This window comes from Mobula hypostoma, chromosome 1 (assembly GCF_963921235.1).
Source record: "Mobula hypostoma chromosome 1, sMobHyp1.1, whole genome shotgun sequence".
Taxonomy (NCBI): domain Eukaryota; kingdom Metazoa; phylum Chordata; class Chondrichthyes; order Myliobatiformes; family Myliobatidae; genus Mobula; species Mobula hypostoma.
The window spans coordinates 223,465,958-223,485,222 of NC_086097.1; the positions used below are offsets into that span (position 1 = coordinate 223,465,958).

The 19,265-nt window shown below is 41.4% G+C and overlaps 1 protein-coding gene across 4 annotated transcripts in view; it reads right to left on the reverse strand.

Annotated features, from left to right (window-relative positions):
• The window catches only part of stau2 (staufen double-stranded RNA binding protein 2), a 364,833-nt gene that overhangs the window by 255,508 nt on the left and 90,060 nt on the right, over nucleotides 1-19,265 (reverse strand). For 3 of the 4 annotated variants that reach the window (XM_063065127.1, XM_063065117.1, XM_063065143.1), the window contains one exon: nucleotides 16,924-16,968. The exons of the other annotated variant lie outside the window; for it this stretch is intronic. In XM_063065127.1, coding sequence (XP_062921197.1) covers nucleotides 16,924-16,968 — 45 coding nt within the window. The remainder of the gene's footprint in view (nucleotides 1-16,923; nucleotides 16,969-19,265) is intronic. 4 annotated transcript variants of the gene reach the window in all.

The window sequence follows — 19,265 nt, forward strand, 5'->3', positions numbered from 1 at the left end:
ACATTCAAGATAATTCCAAATACCTTCAAATTCTTCATCGTTCCTAACTTGCTGAAGTAGGGAAATTGCTTCATTTTCACTCCCTGGCTGTTTCTGACATCACCAAGTCTGAATGTTTGAAATCACAGTGAGCAAAACAGTTCCGGAATGTCTTGACAACAATCACTGCTTCTCGACAAAAACACACATAACTGATGCTATTTAAAAACTGTTCGCTCTAAGCATAGTGTACTGTCTAACAACCACACAAGTGCATGTGACCAACGCTAGTCAGAAACTGTTTAGCACCAATCTCCTGCCCCAATTACACGGCACCGTGGCCCAAATAAATGATGAGAATCCCAGCTATTTTCTTGATTAGTTTTTGTTCTTTTAAGAGTTGTCCCAAGTAAGCAGCTACCCTAATCAATGGCCAAATTAACAGAAACCACTATTTTCTCTTCACATAGCTAGCTGCCTGATTCACAATCCAGTTCACACATTTCTGATTTTAATTTTAGATTGCAATTATAATTTTTTGCTTTCTGATTTATATTCTCTACAGTATTTGATCAAACTAACAGTCATTTGTATTCAATGACATATGCCTCCAACCCAGGTAGGTTTACATTCCATTACCCTATGATCCAAGACCTCCTTCCCTTTCTCTTTAGGTTCACCCTCCTTGCCTATCAGATTCATCCTTCTCCAGCCCTTCACTTTTCCCACCCACCTGGCTTCACCTATCACAAACAAGAGAAAATCTGCAGATGCTGAAAATCCAGGCAACACACACAAAATGCTGGAGGAACTCAGCCAGTCAGGTAGCATCTATAGAAAAAAGTACAGGCATCGTTTCGAGCCAAGATCCTTCAGCAGGACTGGAGAAAAAAAGAACTTTTTTTTTCCTGCCGAAGGGTCTCGGCCTGAAACGTTGACTGTACTTTTTTTCCCCCATAGATGCTGCCTGGCAGGCTGAGTACCTTCAGCATTTTGTGTGTGTTGCTTGGCTTCACCTATCACCTTCCAGCTGGACTTCGTACTCTCCCCAACCTCTTTATTCTGTTGTCTTCCCCGTTCCTTGCCAGTGCTGAAGAAGGATCTCGGCCCAAAATGTCAACTGTTCACTCATTTTCATAGATGCAACCTGACCGGCTGAGTCCCCCCAGCATTCTGTCTGCATTGCTTTGGATTTCCAGCATCTGCAGAACTTCTCATGTGTACAATCATCTACAGATCCTATATTTAGGAATTAGTAGTGGACATTTACAATGGAAATAAAAAGACAAAATTCAAAACATATAATCTAAGAGAGATATCGCAAATAAATAGCACTAGTTTGGAATGGTGGAACCATTACGAAATTGCAGCTCACTTGGAACATCTAGTGAAAGAAGCCAGGTACTGCACCAATATAAAAATATTACCCTGTCCGGTTGAGAACCAGTGCTGAATAGAGGAAAAGGTACTGAGGGAACGCATGATAATTATTTTAAAAACAGGACTGATTAGCTGACTGATTTTATAGGCTCCTCTGTAAAAATAGCAACAGGGCATGTCAGAAGAATAAACCAAAATCAAAGCCAAGGATTTCAGAGAAATAAAACCATTAAAATAGCAAAGAAATTTAATACTTGGATATCAATCTGTAAAATTAAACAAAGACCCCAAGTCAGTGGCAACGTATCAGCTTTTTGCTTTTCAAAGGTCTCAAACCGAAGCACAATCAAACCTGATGCTTCAGCCTAATGCTTCCGTGTCACACCTGACTTTTGTTCAATGAAAAATAAATAAAGTCCCGCTGCTGGTGAAGGTTTCTTGGCAGAAGATGATGAGAGGCATTGATGGTGTGGCTAGTCAGAGGCTTTTTCCAGGGCTGAAATGGTTGCCACAAGTGGACACAGGTTTAAGGTACTGGGGAGTAGGTACAGAGGAGATGTCAGGGGTAAGTTTTTTTACTCAGAGAGTGGTGAGTTTGTGGAATGGGCTGTCGGCAACAGTGGTGGAGGCGGATACGATAGGGTCTTTTAAGAGATTTTTAGATAGGTACACGGAGCTTCAAAAAATAGCGGGCTATGGGTAAGTCTAGTAATTTCTAAGGAAGGGACATGCTCGGCACAACTTTGTGGGCCAAAGGGCCTGTATTGTGCTGTAGGTTTTCTATGTTTCTATACAGAGTTCCAAAAGTCCTGATCAAGGGTCTGGGTTTAAAACGTCAACCAGTTTTTCCTCTCCAGCTTTTCCCGACCTGCTGAACTCCCCCAGTATTTTGTGTGTGTTACTCTGAATCTGCATCTGCAGAATGTCATCTGAAATTTTCCCATCTTGTCTCTGATCTAGCCTTCAACTAATGGCTTTCAAAACAGATCATCTCTTTTCTCATAACCGAAATCCCGGAAGAACCCAACCAGTCAAACAGTATCTGTGGAAAGAGAAACCAGTATGGAAAAAGAAACAAGCAACTTTTCAGGTGAAAGACTCTTCACCGGAATAGAGAAAGAAACTTACAGAGAAGATGGGGAAGGCCAGTGGTTGGAACTAGGGAATGTCACTAACAGGATGAAATGATAGACAATCATTGAATGGTTAAATTCCTTTGTCAGCTACTAATACTGTGAAGCTGGGAACTCTATCATCTCTCCTACTGAACTGTGGTGAGCATGCCCAAGTATACAAATTTAAAAAAAAGAGCATGTACAAATAGCCAGTCTGAATACAAAAGGAAAGGGACTACATGTTATCCAAAGTTGGAAGATTGAGTTAGAGTCCTGGAATCCTCAACATGTCCAGATGAGGTGTTCCTCAGTTTAATTGGGCCTCATTATAACAGTGCAGGAGGCTGCAGACAAAGAAGTTGGAGTGGAAGCGGTTGATGAATTAAAATGGCAGGTAACCAGATCAGGATCACTCTTCCACTCCGAGTACAGGTTCTCCTCAAAACAATCACCCAAACCGTTTCTCCAGTATAGAGGCCACACTCTGAATACAGTAGACTTGAGAGGAAGAAAGGAAAGTGAATTACTGCTTCACCTGTTTGGGTCCCTGACTGGAGGGAAGAGGGGATTGGACAGCTGCTGCATTTTCTCCATGTGCATGGAAAGACGCCATGCAATAGGGAATGGGGAGGGGGACCAGCAAGTCATGAAGTGAGCAAAGTGCAGTGAAGAATGGAGAGGGGAAGATGTGACTGGTGGGAAGATCATGTTGGAGCTGTTCTCTCTCTTCCCCCTTTGCTTTTGTCACATGCTTTCAGAAGTGCAATCCACCCTCACTCCATTTTGTCAAGGAATGAGGGTGAAGTTAGTATTTAGTACATGCTCCTGTATTACCAGGATACTTTAGAGGGCGGCTAAGAGTCAGCCAGAGAGATTTCCTTTCCTGTAGTGCACCATGTTCCCTCCACAAAAGCCATTCTTCAATCAATTCAAAGCAAAACAGCTAAGAGCATGGATGGATACAGTAGACGATGTGACCATCCAGCTACAGCTACAGTACTTTAGATCTGTGCTCCAGAACTAGCCGTGACTCCAGCCAACCTGCTCCAGTAGAGCTAAACCCTGATACACATCTGATTATGTGACGGAAGTTGTCGCCAGCAGTGTCATCAAGCAGCACTGATTCACCAGGACCTTGACTGTGTTTTGTCAGCCCTCATCACATTCTACATGCAAACAACAAAAATGGCTGATGATGAGATGACAGTGCATGCCCTTAACATCAAGGCCACAATTAACAAGATGTGGGATTAAGGAAACCCATTTATAAAAAAAGACAGGCAACTAAAAAAACTCATTAAGGTAAAGATGGAATGCAAAAGCAAGCTAGCCAATAATATTAAAGAGGATACCAAAAGTTTCTTCAGCTACATGAAGTGTAAAAGAGAGGCGCAAGTGTATATAGGACTGTTGGAAAACAATGTTGGAGAGGTAGTAATGGGAAACAATGAAATAGTAGACAAACTAAATAAGTATTTTGCACCACTCTTCACTGTGTTAGACACTAGCAGTATGGTGGAAGTCCCAGGTGTCAGGGGGCATGAAGTATGTGAAGTTACTGTAACTAGGGAGAAGGATCTTGGGAAACTGGAAGGTCTGAAGGTGGGTAAGTCACCTGGACCAGATGGTGGACACCCCAGAGGACTGAAAGAGGTGGCTGAAGAGCTTGTGGAGAATCACTAGATTCTGGAATTGTTCCGGAAGACTAGAAAATTGCACTCCAGTCTTCAAGAAGGAAGAGAGGAAGAAGAAAGAAAACTATAGGCCAGTTAGTTTGGACTCAGTGGCTGGGAAGACGTTGGAGTTGATTATTAACGATGAGGTTTCAGGGTACTTGTAGGCACTTAATTATATAGGCTGTAGTCAGCATGGTTTCCTCAAGGAAAAATCTTGCCTGACAAATCTGTTGGAATTCTTGGAAGAAATAACGAGGAGGATAGACAAAGGAGAATTGGTTGATGTTGTGTACTTGGATTTTCAGAAGGAGTTTGACAAGGTGCCACATATGAGGCTGTTTATCAAGCTATGAGTATTACAGGGAAGATTCTAGCATGGATAAAGCAATGACTGATTGGCAGGAGTCAAAGGGACAGAATAAACGGAACCTTTTCTGCCTGGCTGCCAGGGACAAGTGGTGTTCCACAGGGGTTGTGTTGGGACCAATTCCTTTTGATTTGGATGAAAGAATTGATGGCTTTGTTGCAAAGTTTGCAAGCGATATGAAGATAGGCAGAGAAGCAGGTAATTTCAAGGAAGTAGAGAGGATACAGAAGGAATTAGACAGATGGAATACAGCGAAGGGGAAGTGTACTTTTGCACTTTTGTAGAAGAAATGAGAGGGCTGACTATTTTCTAACTGGAGAGAATATACAAAAAACTGAGGTGGAAACAGACTTGGGAGTCTAAAGGTTAATTTGCAAGTTGAGTCAGTGGTGAGGAAGGAAAATACAATGTTAGCATTCATTTCAAGAGGACTAAAATATAACAGCAAGGATGTAATGTTGAGACTTTATAAAGTACCGGTGAATTCTCACTTAAGAGTACTGTGAGCAGTTTTGGGCCCCTTATCTCAGAAACTGGAAACGGTTCAAAGGAGGTTCACAAAAATAATTCCAGGATTGAATGGCTTGTCATATGAAGAGCGTTTGATGGCTCTGTGCCTGTATTCACTGGAATTCAGAAGAATAAGGAATCACTCGTTTTGACCTTTTGAATGGTGAAAGGGCTTGATGGAGTGGATGTGGAAAGGATGTTTCCTACAGTGGGAGAGTCTAAGACCAGATGACACAGCCTCCTCAGAGTTGAAGAGTGTCCTTTTAGTACAGAGATGAGGAGGTATTTCTTTAGCCGAGGGTGGTGAATCTGTGGAATTCTTTGTCATAGGCAGCTGTGGAGGCAAAGCCTGTATGTACATTGAAGGCAGAGGTTGATGGATTCTTGACTGGTCAAAGCATGAAGGGATACAGCGAGAAGGCAGAGATTGGGGCTGAGAGGAAAATTGGATCAGCCATGATGAAATGGTGGAGCAGACGCAATGAGCCAAATGGCCTAACTCTGCTCCTATATCTTATGGTCTTAATGGGAATCCTGGGGAAAATACTCCTGTTGTGAATTTAACTTGAACAAAGTAACCTGGTTGTGATGCAAAGTACAAACTGCTGGAAGAACTGTCAAACAGCTTTGATACATTTGTAAAAATTGCTGGTGAACGCAGCAGGCCAGGCAGCATCTATAGGAACAGGTACAGTCGACGACTAACTGAAAGAAGAGCTAGTAAGAGATTTGAAAGTGGGAGTGGGAGGGGGAGGGGGAGATCCGAAATGATAGGAGAAGACAGGAGGGGGAAGGAATGGAGCTAAGAGTTGGAAAGTTGATTGGCAAAAGGGATATGAGAGGCCTAAAGCCAACTGGAGTAACTGGAGTCTGAGTCAAAATGTGGTCAAAAAGCTGAAGGGCTGAAGACATTATAGAAGGGGAGCAGTGAGAGATGGTTTCACTAAACTCCTGTTGAAGAGAAGATTTAAACTTCTCTTCAGTGTAGGCATCACCGGAAGCGGCTTCGCAGTAGTGAATTTTAAAACGCAAACACGAGGAAATATGCGGATTTCCTCGTGTTTGCGTTGATACATTTGTGATTACCGGAGGTTAATCACCAAAGTGCATTGCTTCTGGAGTTACTCAGAAAAGTGCCCTAACTCCAGCTGCCTGCAATTTCCTCAATAACTCTTGCCCAGGTTATTGCAATAGCAGAAGTTATTGAGTTAGTTGCAGGTAGCTGGAGTTAGGGCACTTCTCTGAGTAACTTGCTGCTGTCTAAAGAGAGTAAATTGTAATAGAAATAAATACTAAAAAGAATTCTGTCATTTACGTTGAGGCGTTTTCTGGAGTTATGGTATACAGCAAATATTAATTTCAACAGCAACCAGTCTACAGACCTGAATGTGGATTGTAAACAAGAGTCTTCCTGGAGCTGCAGACTGGCATTATTGCAAACCAGGAAACATCCATTCACCTGAGATGTCTGCATATACATGAATGCAGCTGCAGAGCCATTTTGGGTGCCTGGGGTGTTGGTGTGAAGATGGAGGTATTTGAAAATTACATGTCATTAAAAGGAAACATTGTAGATATATTTTAACTATAGAATTTTCCTATTATCTTTGATCTTTAGCATATAAAACATGTCCTGTAATATTGGGTCTTCTTCCAAGAGTGTATCGAGTATAATGCCTGCTGCTTGTTTTGCTGAATAAAGACTTCCATATCCAGCAGCTTCAGTGTCTCTCTGGCGACTCTATTCACAGTCACAATACACAAAGCAATTTCAGTCACAGTTTCACATGCAGATAAGAAAGCAATCAAATTTCTCAATAATTTACAATTAATCAGATCACACATTTCAGAAAGTTTGCTGTGCACAAATGTGGGTAAATTATGAGCAGTGACCACACTTCAAAAATATATTGTAACTCTTAAGACATGTAAAGCACATGTCAAACCTTTCCTTTACATGTCCACTTTTCATACAAGTTGAGACAAGCAAGTATCCAAGTTGTAACAACCCAGTATCTTCTAATTCAATCTCCACAGATATTTTTAAAGACAAGATCACGAGGCAGCAATTAAAATAAAACACTGGTTGATCTGTAACCTCTTGACTGAAAAACTCTGATATCAACTATAGCTCCCCAGCTTGAATTCACAAGAATTTCTAGTTGGTAGAACTGTTTTACCAACCAAAGCCAATGACAGGAACACTTTCATCACTTGCTTAATGTTTCTTGTATAAACATTATAAAGATAAGCTTTATTTTATCAACAGTACAACAAAACATGCAGTGAATATACATTGTGTGGTGTCAACGACCAACACAGATCGAGGATTGTGTGGGGGGCAAACTGCAAGTGTCGCCTAGCTTCTAGCGCCAACATAGCACACCCGCAATTCACGAACCCCAACCATTTATCTTCGGAATGTCGAAGGACACCAGAGCACCAGGAACCCATGCAGTCACGGGGAGAAACAACAAACTGCTTACAAACAGCAGTGGAAATTGAACCCTAATTGGTGATCACTGATGCTGTAAAGCAATTGCTACTCTACTGCGCAGCCCAGTATATTTGTCAAAGTAAAGTGACCCAAAACATTAATTTCATACCATCGGTTATATTCCTTTCCAATTTCATATTTGTTTATAACAATGTCATGACCACAATGGGTTTGGTAAATCATTATCATTTAAAATAACAAAGTGCAGCCCTGACGTCAATGAAATACCTATCATCTTGGTCAGTCTCACTGCTCATTTTAGTAATTAGCAAGAGCAGACAATAGGATATGAGCCATTCACACTTCTCTGACACAAGAGATCTCGATAAATGATGCAATATTTTAAAATTCAGGAATGCAAGCCAAAACCACCTACTGAAAACCATGGGAGCGATTGCAAAACTCAGTATTCAAATATCACAAGGTTATTATGGGAAGAAATCCTGCGGCAACATTTTTCCTTGATTTATTCAAGTACTGCCTCCTACTGGTTTGTAGAATCAATGTGTTAACAAGATGTCGGCAGTTTGCTGAAATGCTGATGATCATGGGTATGTAGTCACAGCGTATTAAAGCACTGCCAGGTTGTTTCATAATTTAACATTCTCATAAACACATTCTCCAACAGGAATCATCACACCAGTTATCCAGTAAGTGGAGCAATCTTGGCTTTATTTTTTCCTGTATCCCCTGTCGCAACAGCCCAGATATACTTGCCTCAAATATATTCCCACTCTGATACTGCAATTCTTCACAACAGAGTCACAAAGGGGAACTTCTTCAACAAACTAAGATTGAAAAAATATGCAAATTATGAGATGTTTAAACTTGCTTAATTTCCATAGAAAGGATAAAAATACACAGGATAAGGTGCTTTAAAGATTTATTACAATAAGGCTGAAACTAAGTTACGTCCATTGGGAAAAATTGAACAGGCAATTGCAAGTTGGCCCTTTCACTCAAAAGAGGATGCCTGAAACAAAATAACCCAGAACAAGAGAATGCTGGAAGTGTTCAGTAGTCAGTCAGGATCCATGAAAAGACAAAGATACTGGGCAGTTAATACCGAGGAGCAATCTGACACTGATTATGAAAGGAATCAATGGAGCAGACAATGGTGTTTCGTTAGTGGACATTAACAGAACTAGGGATCATAAACATTACTTTCTAATACATCCAACTCAGAATCCATGAGAAACTTCTTCATCCAGAGATCGGCCAGAATTTGTACTGATTCGCTGATGATGACCTTTGAATCATCAATGGGGATGGGAAAGGTTTCCGGAGGATTGGAGGGTTGCCAATATCATTCCTTTATTCAAGAAAGGGAGTAGAGATAAGCACAGGAAGTTATAGACCAGTGAGTCTTTCTTCAGTGGTTGGTAAGTTGATGGAGAAGATTCTGAGAGGCAGGATTTATGAACATTTGGAGAGGTATAATATGATTAGGAATAGTCAGCGTGGTTTTGTCAAGGGCAGGTCATGCCTTACGAGCCTGATTGAATTTTTTGAGGATGTGACTAAACACATTGATGAAGGTAGAGCAGTAGATGTAGTGTATATGGATTTTAGCAAGGCATTTGATAAGGTATCCCATGCAAGGCTTATTGAGAAAGTAAGGAGGCATGGCAGCCAAGGCGACATTAATTTGTGGATCCAGAACTGGCTTGCCCACAGAAGGCAAAGAGTGGTTGTAGACGGGTCATATTCTGCATGGAGGTCGGTCACCAGTGGAGTGCCTCAGGGATCTGTTCTGGGACCCTTACTCTTTGTGATTTTTATAAATAACCTGGACCAAGAAGTGGAGGGATGGGTTAGTAAGTTTGCTGATGACACAAAGGATGGAGGTGGTGTGGATAGTGTGGAGGACTCAGAGGTTACAGTGGGACATTGATAGGATGCAAAACTGAGCTGAGAAGTGGCATGTGGAGTTCAACCCAGATAAGTGTGAGGTGGTTCATTTTGGTAGGTCAAATATGATGGCAGAATATAGTATCAATGAAAAGACTCTTGGCAGTGTGGGGGATCAGAAGGATCTTGGAGTCCGAGTCCACAGGACAATCAAACCAGCTGTGGTTAAGAAGGCGTATGGTGTATTGGTCTTCATCAATTGTAGAAATGAGTTTAAGAGCCAAGAGGTAATGTTGCAGCTATATAGGATCCTGGTCAGACACCACTTGGAGTACTGTGCTCAGTTCTGGTTGCCTCACTACGGGAAGGATGTGGAAACCATAGAAATGGTGCAGAGGAGATTTACAAGGATGTTGCCTGGATTGGGGAGGATGCCTTATGAGAATAGGTTGAGTGAACTCGGCCTTTTCTCCTTGGAGTGACAGAGGATGAGAGGTGACCTGATAAAGGTGTATAAGATGACGAGAAGCATTGATCGTGTGGATAGTCAGAGACTTTTTCCCAGGGCTGAAATGGTTGCCACAAGAGGACACAGGTTCAAGGTGCTGGGGAGTAGGTACAGAGGAGATATCAGGGATAAGTTTTTTTTTTACTCAGAGAGTGGTGAGTGCGTGGAATGGGCTGCCAGCAACGGTGGAGGAGGCGGATATGATAGGGTCTTTTAAGAGACTTTTAGATAGGTACATGGAGCTTAGAAAAAATAGAGGGCTACAGGTAAGCCTAGTAATTTCTAAGGTAGGGACATGTTCGGCACAACTTTGTGGGCTGAAAGACCTGTATTGTGCTGTTGTTTTTCTATGTTTCTATGTACCAGCTATCCCAAGAAACACACAAGACCAGCAACATGTATACATAGATTCAAAAGGAAACACAAGGAAGAAAGAAATTGAAGGATAAGTTGATCAAGCTATCTGAATAGGAATGAAAAGAGGTCACTGTGGGACTTTGTAACTAAACTAAAAAACGTGCTGGAAATGCTCAGGTCAGGTAGCATCTCTGAAAAGCAAAATAAAATGGTCCTGATCAGTCTTTCCATCTTAGCAGTTCCAATATTTTGTGCATTCATTTCAGATTTCCTGTTCATAGCTTTTTGCTGACTTTGTAAGTCATGTGGCAGAAGGGATAACCACTATACTGGGGGAAATCTGGTTAAACTTTCATCTGGTGAAATAAGTATGAATATGTGTCATGGAATAATAGCAGCAGGAGGGAAACGAAACAGCTGACGAAACTTAATTACGGTACAAAAGCAAGGTCTGTGATGAAATATAAAGAAACAACAATGTTCTGTATCTAGCACATATATTAAACTCAAAATGAGTTGTAATGCCAGGCTTTTAAGAAAAATTTAGATAGACACATGAGGAAGTTGGAGGGATATGGATGTTGTGTAGGTGGGAGGGATTAGTCTGGGGGACGGGGTTTGATTTACTTTTTTTTTAAACCTGTTTTGGCATAACATCGAGGGGCAAAGGGTCTGGTCCTGTGCTGTACTGTTCTATGTTCCATTTGGAAGTCTGGCACTTGCAACCCCTGTCATAGATGGAGCTGACTGAATCACATTTGATTCAGAAATCAGCAAATCCAAACTAAATAATTATAATAAATCTAGTGTATTGTTGCTTTCAAGCACTGCAAAGGGTTCAAGTGACATTTCAGTTTGGAGAGCTAATTACACTATAGACCAAAAGAACACAATCTGAAATAATCACTGGCAAGGCAGCACTTACTGTCTGTTCCTAATTGGCTTTTAAACCAGCAGTGCTTGCTTGGCCATTTCAGAAAGCAGGCAAGAATAAACGTATTAATTAGTCTGAAATCATATATACACCACTCTAGGCAAAGATGACAAATTTCTTTCTGAAGAACAGAAGTGAACCAGAAGCATTTTTCCAAAATTTATTCTCCAGCTGCCAGGATGGGATTTATAATTACTGCACTGGATCAACTGTCTGATCCATTATATGCCAGTATCCTAACACCATGCTATTATACCTTCCTTGCTCAAGTCTGGAATAAAATATTTGTTTGGTTTTACTTGTGGAAAATTCTGCTTGGCTTGAAGGTTTGAAACAAACCTAGACTAGAAAGTTGAAGCCTGCTTCAGAATCCCACCATCACTCAGCAGTAGCTCACCCTCTCCAGCAATCATTAACCACTATAACAGGCTGGCAGAAATTCAACCCTTCACTAACTTGCCGAACCACCCCTCCCATCTACCCCCATGCCAGATGCCAGGGATCCTCCCCTAACCACCTTACATGATCCTCTGGAGCCCAACTCCACTTCCCCCTCATCAGCAAGACAATGCGGAGGAAAGACCTTGTACACAACAGACAATCAGTGGCTTGCTTCAGCACGCCAAGCTAAGATTTGCCATCAGAATCCACAATTAGCCATATTTTGGAAAATTTATTTCACCTTTTTGTTAAACTGTGGTATCAGCAGATGGTTGGATTCAAGTTAATCCTTTTACATGCAACTGAAAAGAGTCATAAACCTACTCATCTATCATTTTCTGTGTGTTTGACTAAATGCTCTGCAATCTTTTTGGACAATTATCAGAGTGAGAAAATTTTTCCAGTTTGCATTTCGAAAGTCACTTTCTGCATTTTAACAGAATTAGGACCACAGAATATTGCAAACCAAGAAATCCAAGACCCTTAAAATGTGTTAAAGATTGATCTTGCAATTATATCCAGCTTCTTAATTACTGTAACCCTCACAATCAACTTCTAAGCTGTAGTTGAAGTGGTAAATATGTCGTGAATTAGGAATCTGTAACACAAGATGTTTCAGTTCATTAATTGACTGATTTTGTCCAAACTCTGAGTCAAGGCTGTATCCTGAAAAATAAGATCAAATGGATTTGAGAGTAACGGGAGGCAGACACCTTCGAATTCAGAACATCTAGTATTACTATAACAGGTATTGACTCCAACTCTACCACACAAACTGTGGCTCAGCACACTAAACATTTTTTTCTAAACAACAACATACTTATGTACTTTGAAAATTATAGAAGTACACCCAAAGAATTGCTAAATAATTGATTTGTGTTGAAGAATCTAACTGAGAATACGAAAGAATTCTTCGGGCTCTGGCTTGTATTCAACTTTTTCCCATTCCTTACCCATCATCGCTCGAGTAGAGAAGTGCTCAGCATGACACTTTTACAGCTCAGGGCGTTGGTGTTCAGAGTTCAATCCCAGCATCCTTTGTAAGGTATTTGCATGTCCTCCCCGTGGAATGCACGGGTTTTCTCCAGGTGCTCTGGCTTCCTTCCACAGTCTAAGGATGTACTGGTTAATAGAGTAATTGGTCATTGTAAGTTGTCATGTGATTAGGCTAGGAGCTGTTGGGCAGCACAGCTCAAAAGACTGGAAGGGCCTATTCTGCACTATAATCATTAAATTTTAAAAAATGTAAACATCTTTAAACAGGTATTTTAACACTACCAGCTACTTTATTCCATGGTATAATAATGGCAGTAATAAAATTGTTATTAGATTTAGATTATGAGGACACTCAGTCCTCGTTTATTGTCATTTAGAAATGCATGCATTAAAAAATGATACAACATTCCTCCAGAATGATATCACAAGAAAACACAGGACAAACCAAGACTAAAACTGACAAAACCACATAATTATAACATATAGTTACAACAGTGCAAAACAATACCATAATTTGATAAAGAGCAGACCACGGGCACGGTAAAAAGAAAAGTCTCAAAGTCCCAATAGCCTCATCAGCTCACACAGGCGGTAGAAGGGAGAAACTCTCCCTGCCATGAACCTCCAAGCGCCGCCAACCTGCCGATGCAGCACCTTTGGAAGTACCCGACCACAGCGGACCCTGAGTCCGTCCGAAAACTTCGAGCCTCCAACCAGCCCCTCCGGCACAGTCTCTCCAAGCACCATCCTCAACTGAGCACTTCGACCCCACCCCGGACGCCGAGCAACAAGCAAAGCCGAGGACCCGGGGCTTTGAAATATATGAAATATATTTAGCCTTTAAATTTATTTTAAAATTATGTTACAGTAATTGTTCCAATGCCAGACCAGCTTAAATAAAGCTTAGTCACACACCAGCATTAACTCTTGAAGAGTAGCCAGGAAAAGAAAAACACTACAAGTTCAATTAGCCTGTCTCACAAAGATATTCAGCGTAATCTCCAACAATGCCCCAGTCATGAGGCTATTACAGCCTGCAGTTTTGGCATGAATGTTTGTTTCAAGATGGTGTATTTGAAAAATTTCAAAAAAAAAATCAATCTGTAGAAAACATGTCCATTAATTCCAATTAATCACCAGCTGAATAATTAGTATCACTGATCCTTCATTAATTAACTAGTCACTGAGTTATTAGAATGTAGTATTTGCTTCAGCTTGTAGCAGCTCAGGTAAGGTGGCGTTTGAATGGAGCTTGATGAGTAAGGTAAAAGTGCAAAGGCAAAGGGAAATGGAACACCAATGAACAGTCCATTAGTGCACTGTACATACTTGGGGTAGTTTACAACTGATTACTTTCTCCTGGCGATGACATACTTGCAATTCCTCCTATAATACCTACAAGCAATATTAATTTCATGAAATGTATGCCTTCATTGCCATTGTTCTCACTGTGAAACATAAAACACTGCTCTAATGCCTTCCCTTAATCTTCAGATGCATTATACCACTTTTTGACTGAAATATCACAATATGTCAAAATGGTTGTTGTGATGCGTCTAGCGTGGTGGTGTGGTGGGTAGCGCTTGTCGCTCCCACTTTCAGCTTCCACCACTGGCTAGCAGTCTTGCGAAAAGGAGAGCGGAGTCTGTAAGTCTCTCCCTGCCAGTACAGAGCCTCTCCAACAGCAAGCCTCACGTAGTGCCTCCTCGCTGTGACACACGGAAACTGGACCCCTTTCAGACTCGGGTTGAACTACAAAGGACAGGGAGAAGGTCTGGCCCCTGTACACAGAGCACGTGGGCCCACTGGTGTGTGGGCATGTGCTGGTGCTCGTGAAGCAGATCCCCAGCTTTGGGTAAATAGCCCCAAGGCCTTGTGGGCAGCTTCAGGAGAGATGAAGGATACGGGAGTAAACCCAGACAGTAGATCTGGAGTGGAGCCCCAAAGGTGGCTGGACATCACTGAACATCCTTCCTCCAGCTCCCGCAGCCAAGCTGATGCCAAATATATTGCTTCATAAGCTTTCCTTTGGACTATACTGGTGAGGCTGAGAGGGGGATCTTGATGACTGGGCATCTCAGGATAGAAACACAGAAACATAGAAAACCTACAGCACAATACAGGCCCTTCAGCCCACAAAGCTGTGCTGAACATGTCCCTACCTTAGAACTACCTAGGCTTTACTCAGAGCTCTCTACTTTTCTAAGCTCCGTGTAGCCATCCAGAAGTTTCTTAAAACACCCTATCGTTTGCGCCTCCACTGCCGCCGCTGGCAGCTCATTCCACGCACTCACCACTCTCTGCGTAAAAAACTTCTCCATGACATCTCCTCTGTATCTACTTCCAAGCACCTTAAAACTATGCCCTCTCGTGCTAGCCATTTCAGCCCGGGGGAAGAGCCTCTGACTATCCACATGATCAATGCCTCTCATTATCAGGTCACCTCTCATCCTCTGTCGCTCCAAGGAGAAAAGGCCGAGTTCACTCAACCTATTCTCATAAGGCATGCTCCCCAATCCAGGCAACAGCCTTGTAAATCTCCTCTGCACCCTTTCTACAGTTTCCATGTCCTTCCTGTAGTAAGCCAACCAGAACTGAGCACAGTACTCCAAGTGGGGTCTGACCAGGGTCCTATATAGCTGCAACATTACCTCTCGGCTCTTAAACTCAATCCCACGATTGATGAAGGCCAATGCACCGTATGCCTTCTTAACCACAGGGTCAACCTGCATAGCAGCTTTGAGTGTCCTAAGGACTCGGACCCCAAGGTCCCTCTGATCCTCCGCACTGCCAAGAGTCTTACCATTAATGCCATATTCTCCCATCATATTTGACCTACCAAAACGAACCACCTCACACTCCACTGCATACCTTCCACCCAGGCTTTTGATAATGATCATCACCATCCATGGTCCTTCAAGACAGATAGATGCCAACTACTACTATCAATCTCTTAAAATTAAATCTATTCTATGCCATTCTGGAACTGAATTCTTTAATGAGGCATCATTTTATAAAACACATTAGTTCAGAAATTACCTTCCCAAAACAAATCCATGCCAATTGCCTTTAATTAATCTGTTATTTTTAAATGGTACCTCAAAACCAATTCCAATAACTCACCCGCCTCTGAAGTGAATATTCTTCCCTTTCTCGGTTATGATTACTGGTTATCCCATGCATAGCCAGGACAATGACCACAAAAATTACGACAAGTAATCTACCAAACTATCACAATATATTCAAAAGCAGTATGGCACATCTTGTGTGTGTGTGTGTGGGGGGGGGGAGGGGAGGGGAGGGGGAGGAGGGGGAGGGGGGAAGGGGGGAGGAGGGGGAGGAGGGGGAGGAGGGGGAACTTCTGTGATGACATCTTCCCAGGGATATATTAGTGCCAATTTCGCACGTTATTAAAAATGGACAAATGGATCTTGATTTTCTCTGCAGGAAGAAGCAATTATTCCAATGTCTAAGAAAATGAGATCAAAAAGGAAAATCGCATGCACACACCTATATCTTGATGCTTCATGTTGAGAACTGAGTTGATATTAAATACTTTTGTTGTGGACCATAAGACTTAGCAGTTAGGCCATTCAGCCCATCAACACTGCTCTGCCATTTCTTCATGGCTGATTTATTATTCCTCTCAACCCCATTAGTAAGTACTCCTGTTAATGAAGAATCTATCAACCTCTGCTTTAAATATATTCAATAACTTGGTCTCCACAGTCATATCCGGCAAAAAAAATCCACAGATTGACCACCCTCTGGCTAAAGAAATTCCTCATTTTTGTTCTAAAAGGACCTCCTTCTATTCTGAGGTCCTGGACACCCCCACAAAAAAAACATCATCTCCATGTCCACTATCTAGGCCTTTCAATGGGATTCTCCCTTCATTCTTCTGAACTCCAGAGCATTCAAATGCTCCTCATAGGTTGACCCTTTATTACAGAACTTCCCAATCTTAGTTTGAAACACGGCTGGAAAACTTTATTCAAAATTGATCAGCTGGAAGGTCAATTGTGATAAAATTACTTTGTCAATTTTAAATGATGCATTTAAATGGCACACAGAATCCACAACACATTATTGTTCATGATAAAATTGTATTATCCCAGCTTCTTAAAATTCAGGCTCTTCCAACAGACAAAATAAAAATCAGATATAGAGCAGATTGTTTAAAAAACCTAGATCAGCATTTCACAGCCTCCGAACAAAATCTAAAATTAAAATTATTTAACTTTAGCCAAACATATAGCATCTTCCCTACAGTTCAAAATGGGGCTAAAGCAATGACTAAAATTTTTCTTACCCGTTGGTCTCACTAATCAGATTCTCTGTTTCTGCATATTCGAACCTAAAAGAAAAATTGTTTGCAGTTTTAATGATTGAAGGATTAAACTCCCAATGCACGTTGGGACTTCCACAGGTACCTCCAACCATGCCAAATAAAGCTACAAATAGCTACAGATCTGGATCAACATTGAGCCTTTCACATTTTGCTGTTACAAACTAGTAAAATTAACACAGGAATACTTAAATTCATAGATCCTACACCAAAGGTATGAAACATCAAGTTAAAATGCTTCAGGCACCAGTTATTTTTCCTCCACTTCAATCAAGTATAAAGTAAGGTTTCTCTGCTGTTCGCAATCTTCTAATATCATAACAAAAAAATCATTAGGACAGCAGTCAACTTGTTGGTAGGTTATTCAACCTTCAAAGTCAATCTGCCTCTCACCAGATATCCATAAATCTCATGCTGCCCAACACAAATTGCTACCAGCTGGAAGTAAAGACAAGCTAATGCTTTCTATTTAATTTCACCACGAGATGCCGAGTCCCAATTTAATTTTGTACCACTGCGCCAGCAAGTAACATCTTCTGACCAAATGTTCTCAGATGCTAGAAAGCATTTCAGCTGTTTCCAGCCAATGCATCCAAGCATGCAATGTTCAACAAAACTCTTAACTAATAAAGGCATATGGGCAATGATTCTTCACATTCCTTATACAAATTAATTGTGGGCTTCCATTTGCCACGCCAGCTGAGTCAGTAATAGAGGAAGGTCTAAACTATTTCGGTACAGTTTATAATGTACTGGGACTTCCTATATCCCCCAAGCACCATTTTAACGAGACTGAAAATTTTGACATATATCAGTTAGTAGTAAATACCAAGAGATACACTGAAGAAAGGCAGAAACAAAGAACTTGAATGAAAGTTTTTTCTTTAATATTTTATTGTAATGTGAAAATTATTACAGCCACAATATTAACAGCTCCACTTCACCATTGTAACAAAATGGATGACAACTAGGTGGCGTACTGGAGCAACATTCACACTGGACAGCAGCATTTTCTACTGTATGACCTTGGCATGGAGAGCCAGGGTACTCAATCATATTTAAAATCAGACTCCCACAGCGTAATTGGGAGCCAATTTTAAAAATCACACTTGCTGTAAGATTGCCCAGGGGTTCAGATGTAAAGATGGTGTCATTTTCAGAACTACTTGTGCAAAAGAGGAGAAAAGGGACAAAACCATGAACCCCCAGCTGTCATACCGTGCCATTAGTTTTCCTTTTGGGGCAAGAAACGGTCTGAGAACTTGGTCAACAGCCTGACAAGGTACGTGCTTCCTAATGCGTCACTTAGGCTTAATTACATTGAAATCGGACCTCTTTCCCATCTACTGACATGTAATATTTTCACTTTCACCCACTCTTTTATTCTCACTCTTCCTATTCATGTCAACTGTTTACATCTCTTCCTTCATGGGTTCACTGATCCCTTAAGTCTCACCCCTACTGCTTCCCTTTCTAGGTTTTACTTGCTCTTAGGAAGGTTTGTCTCTGGTTGCTCTTAGTATCCTCTGAAGAGTTCACCAAAGCATATATTCTATCCTCATCCTCTTCCCTCACATGGGATTTAATCTGATGAATATCCTAGTAATGCAGCCAAGTTCTCAGTTCCTTAATTCTACCTTTTAGTTTTCCATTATTGTAGGGACTCCAAACTTGTGGTCCACAGGCCCCTTGCTTGACGGTATTGGTCCATGGCATAAACAAATTTGGGAACCCCTGCATTACTGTCACCTTCACATTTCTTGGTGCATTCTTCAGATTGCACTACTATCTTTGCACCATTCTGGTTTGCACTCGCTGTATTTATTATTATCATTATATCCTTGTCTTGTGAGCTTCAAGGAAGCAAGGAATTTAATTGCACCCCAATGTACAGAAGAATGAAATAATCCAGATCTGAATCCTTCCCATCAAATTGACGGTGCTCAGTTTGTCAGTAAATGGATGAGCTGTCAACCTCGTGCCTCTAAATCATCCATTTCTAGATTCTTTCCATCCACTGGTCGTGTGTAAGTGATTGCACCAACAGAAACTGAACGTGCACCGACAGCTTCCCTCTCGTCGCTGCATTTCTGTCTTGCTAAAAATTGCACAATTCTTCTCATCCCAACTGAATTGATGGTTCTGGAAATGAAAAACGCCCCAATGCCCCTTCCCCCTATTCCTTGACCACATTTTCCACTTTTGAATATACCTGAGCCATTTCTCATACCTCTAATTTAAAATCATCAAGTGTCACTTTATTCCTGCGTCTCATCTCCTTCCGTCCTTCTCCTTTCCACCGTCAC